General features: G+C 45.7%; 1 protein-coding gene across 1 annotated transcript in view; it reads right to left on the bottom strand.

Annotated features, from left to right (window-relative positions):
* Nucleotides 1-1,018: 1,018 nt before the first annotated feature.
* Nucleotides 1,019-2,383, bottom strand: part of LOC123119075 (putative disease resistance protein RGA4) — a 16,491-nt gene continuing 15,126 nt past the window's right edge. Inside the window, exon 8 of the mRNA XM_044538737.1 lies at nucleotides 1,019-1,398. Coding sequence (XP_044394672.1) covers nucleotides 1,336-1,398 — 63 coding nt within the window. The 3' untranslated portion in view covers nucleotides 1,019-1,335. The remainder of the gene's footprint in view (nucleotides 1,399-2,383) is intronic.

Below are 2,383 nucleotides of genomic sequence, written 5' to 3'. Positions count from 1 at the left end.
CCCAACAAAACTGTCACTGCCGCTGCGGCTACAGAAACTCGCCGCCGTCGCACCGCAGAGCGGGGAGCCCAAACTTCCGACAAGATGGACGAGTCGGGGCACCGGTCTATCCTATGACCGCACGAGCATGAGAGGCCACAACCGGCGCCACCATCGAAGAGAGGAGACAAAGAGGACACGTGCGAGAGGCCACTAGTGGCGCCGTTACTGGACCACCACCAACTGACCGCGCGCACACACATGGCAGGAAAGGAGACGGTTGCATCTGCGAGGAGGTGACAACGGGTTCTACCGGGAGGAGACGGTGTCGTCCGTCCAACATCGCTGATGGGGCGAGGACATCAAGGAGGGGGGGATCAGGGCAGAGGCACCAGCGTCACGCCAGATCGGCGCCAGGAGGAGACGGCATCGCGGGGCCAGAAGGCGACGACAGAGGCGAGAGGGGATTGGGACATAGTTTTAGGAGGGAAGGGGAGGGGGAAGAGGATACTATATGAAACCACCGTGCATGTAAGCCACTGACGACCAGCCCATAATGCCCGTTAGCGCCAAAGACTCTCCACTGAGGCCTTATACAATGCTAAATGCTTAGAAAAATAAATTGGATTTTTATTTAAAGCACTAGTACATATTTCTATAAGAGAGACGCCTAATTAAGCGTTTACCTAGTACAAATAAACGCTGATGATTAAGAAAAATCTGGTCTTTTCTCTAAGCACTTTGCATTGTATAAGGCCTAATGGGCGCCTGGAGCCGCCAGTCCGTGGTGACATCGGCTGTGTGGGCTTTATGGTCCCTGGATGTCTCACTACTGAAAGGCAGATTTTGCGAGGTCCAGCCGTCCGGCCTGGGTGTGGCCTCCACTTACGGTCAACTTGACACCCCTAAAAAAACATGGCACCCGTCAGCGATGGTGCCTCCTCCGACGAGCTAGTGCACCATGAGGGATGGCTCGTCATGGAAGGGTCAGGTTACAGTAGTGTGTCTGAGTAACCACTTACACAAGAGATGCTACTAATGAACCTATAAACCCTGATCTAATTTCCATCATAAGAAAATCTCCAAAACACTTGCATGCACTTTCATTTTCAGTTGCTATTTATACTGAAAATAGAAAAACACTTGCATGCCACATTATCTCCTAATTACTTGTTGAGGCACAAAATAGGCATTTAATTGTATTGCAATGCTGCTGGACTAAGGCTAAGGGTGTTATCTCTAGGGATTGATACATTGGTTTATCAACTGAAGAAGGAGAACATGCCACCATTATAAACCCTTGCGCTTGGATTTGGAGCAAACAACGCTGCCTGTTGTGGAGGTAGAAACGCCAAATCACAAGCCTGCTGTCCCATACTCTGGTATGTGTTCTTCATGTGCATTGTCTAATACCAAGTGCTGAACAATAGAGACAGTTCGATCAGAAGAATAGAGCACGTATAGCTGTCCACCATGCTATGGCACAGTTACAACCAGCATACTTTACACAGTAGTCTAGATATATGAGGCGTCAAATAGACAGAAAAAAAAACCCTAATTCGACACTTAGCATGATTATTCAAAGATAGTCATGCCATTTACCAAAGCACCAATTTGACAGATCCGACACATATCCACCCTCCAGCCATATCGATCCAATGATCCAAATTAACTCAATGATGTATGATGCATCATGTTCATTAATCCCATATACGAAAACTTTACCCTGAGCTGACCCCGCGATCTCCCAAAAAACAGAAACGAAAAATGCCCGAGATACAAAGAATGTGCCACCGCCGCATTCCTCTATCATGCCCATATACGAAAACTTCACCCTGATCTGACCCCGCAATCTCCCAAAAAAATGGAAACGAAAAATGCCCGAGATACAAAAAATGTGCCACCGCCACATTCCTCTATCATGTTATAATGACCACATGCCTGTCATCTTATACAAGATTTACAGCCTTCTGGGTTTTGCAGGTGGAAGTTTTGTTCCTTGAACTAGCTAGTTCCTGTGCTACAGAAAGGAAAAGGTGTTGCTACATTTGTCTGTGCTCAGTTTTTACTGAATTTAGCACACAGGAGTAATGTGATCCAGAGTAGTTATTACCGTGCAGAACTGATTTAAGAAATGGTAAGGCCTTTACCTCTGTCTTGACTCTTGTCTGCTCAGTTTTCATTCGGTGAGTGCACATCTTTTAGCCATTGATATTTGTTAACAAATTGCAGTATTGTTGCAATAGAAACAAATTAAGTGCTATTGCTGTAAATATGATATATATCCTTCAGAGGTATTAACTGATTTCTTATCATCTGATGGTACTTTCAGTGTTTTCCCATGATTTTAAAACTAATAATGTTTTATTACAGGTGAGGAATCAATCAGTTGTGCCTCTGTTTC

Source organism: Triticum aestivum, chromosome 5D (genome assembly GCF_018294505.1).
Source record: "Triticum aestivum cultivar Chinese Spring chromosome 5D, IWGSC CS RefSeq v2.1, whole genome shotgun sequence".
NCBI lineage: Eukaryota > Viridiplantae > Streptophyta > Magnoliopsida > Poales > Poaceae > Triticum > Triticum aestivum.
Note: the sequence above shows the minus strand (reverse complement) of the source record. Positions and strands in the feature narration are given on the sequence as shown.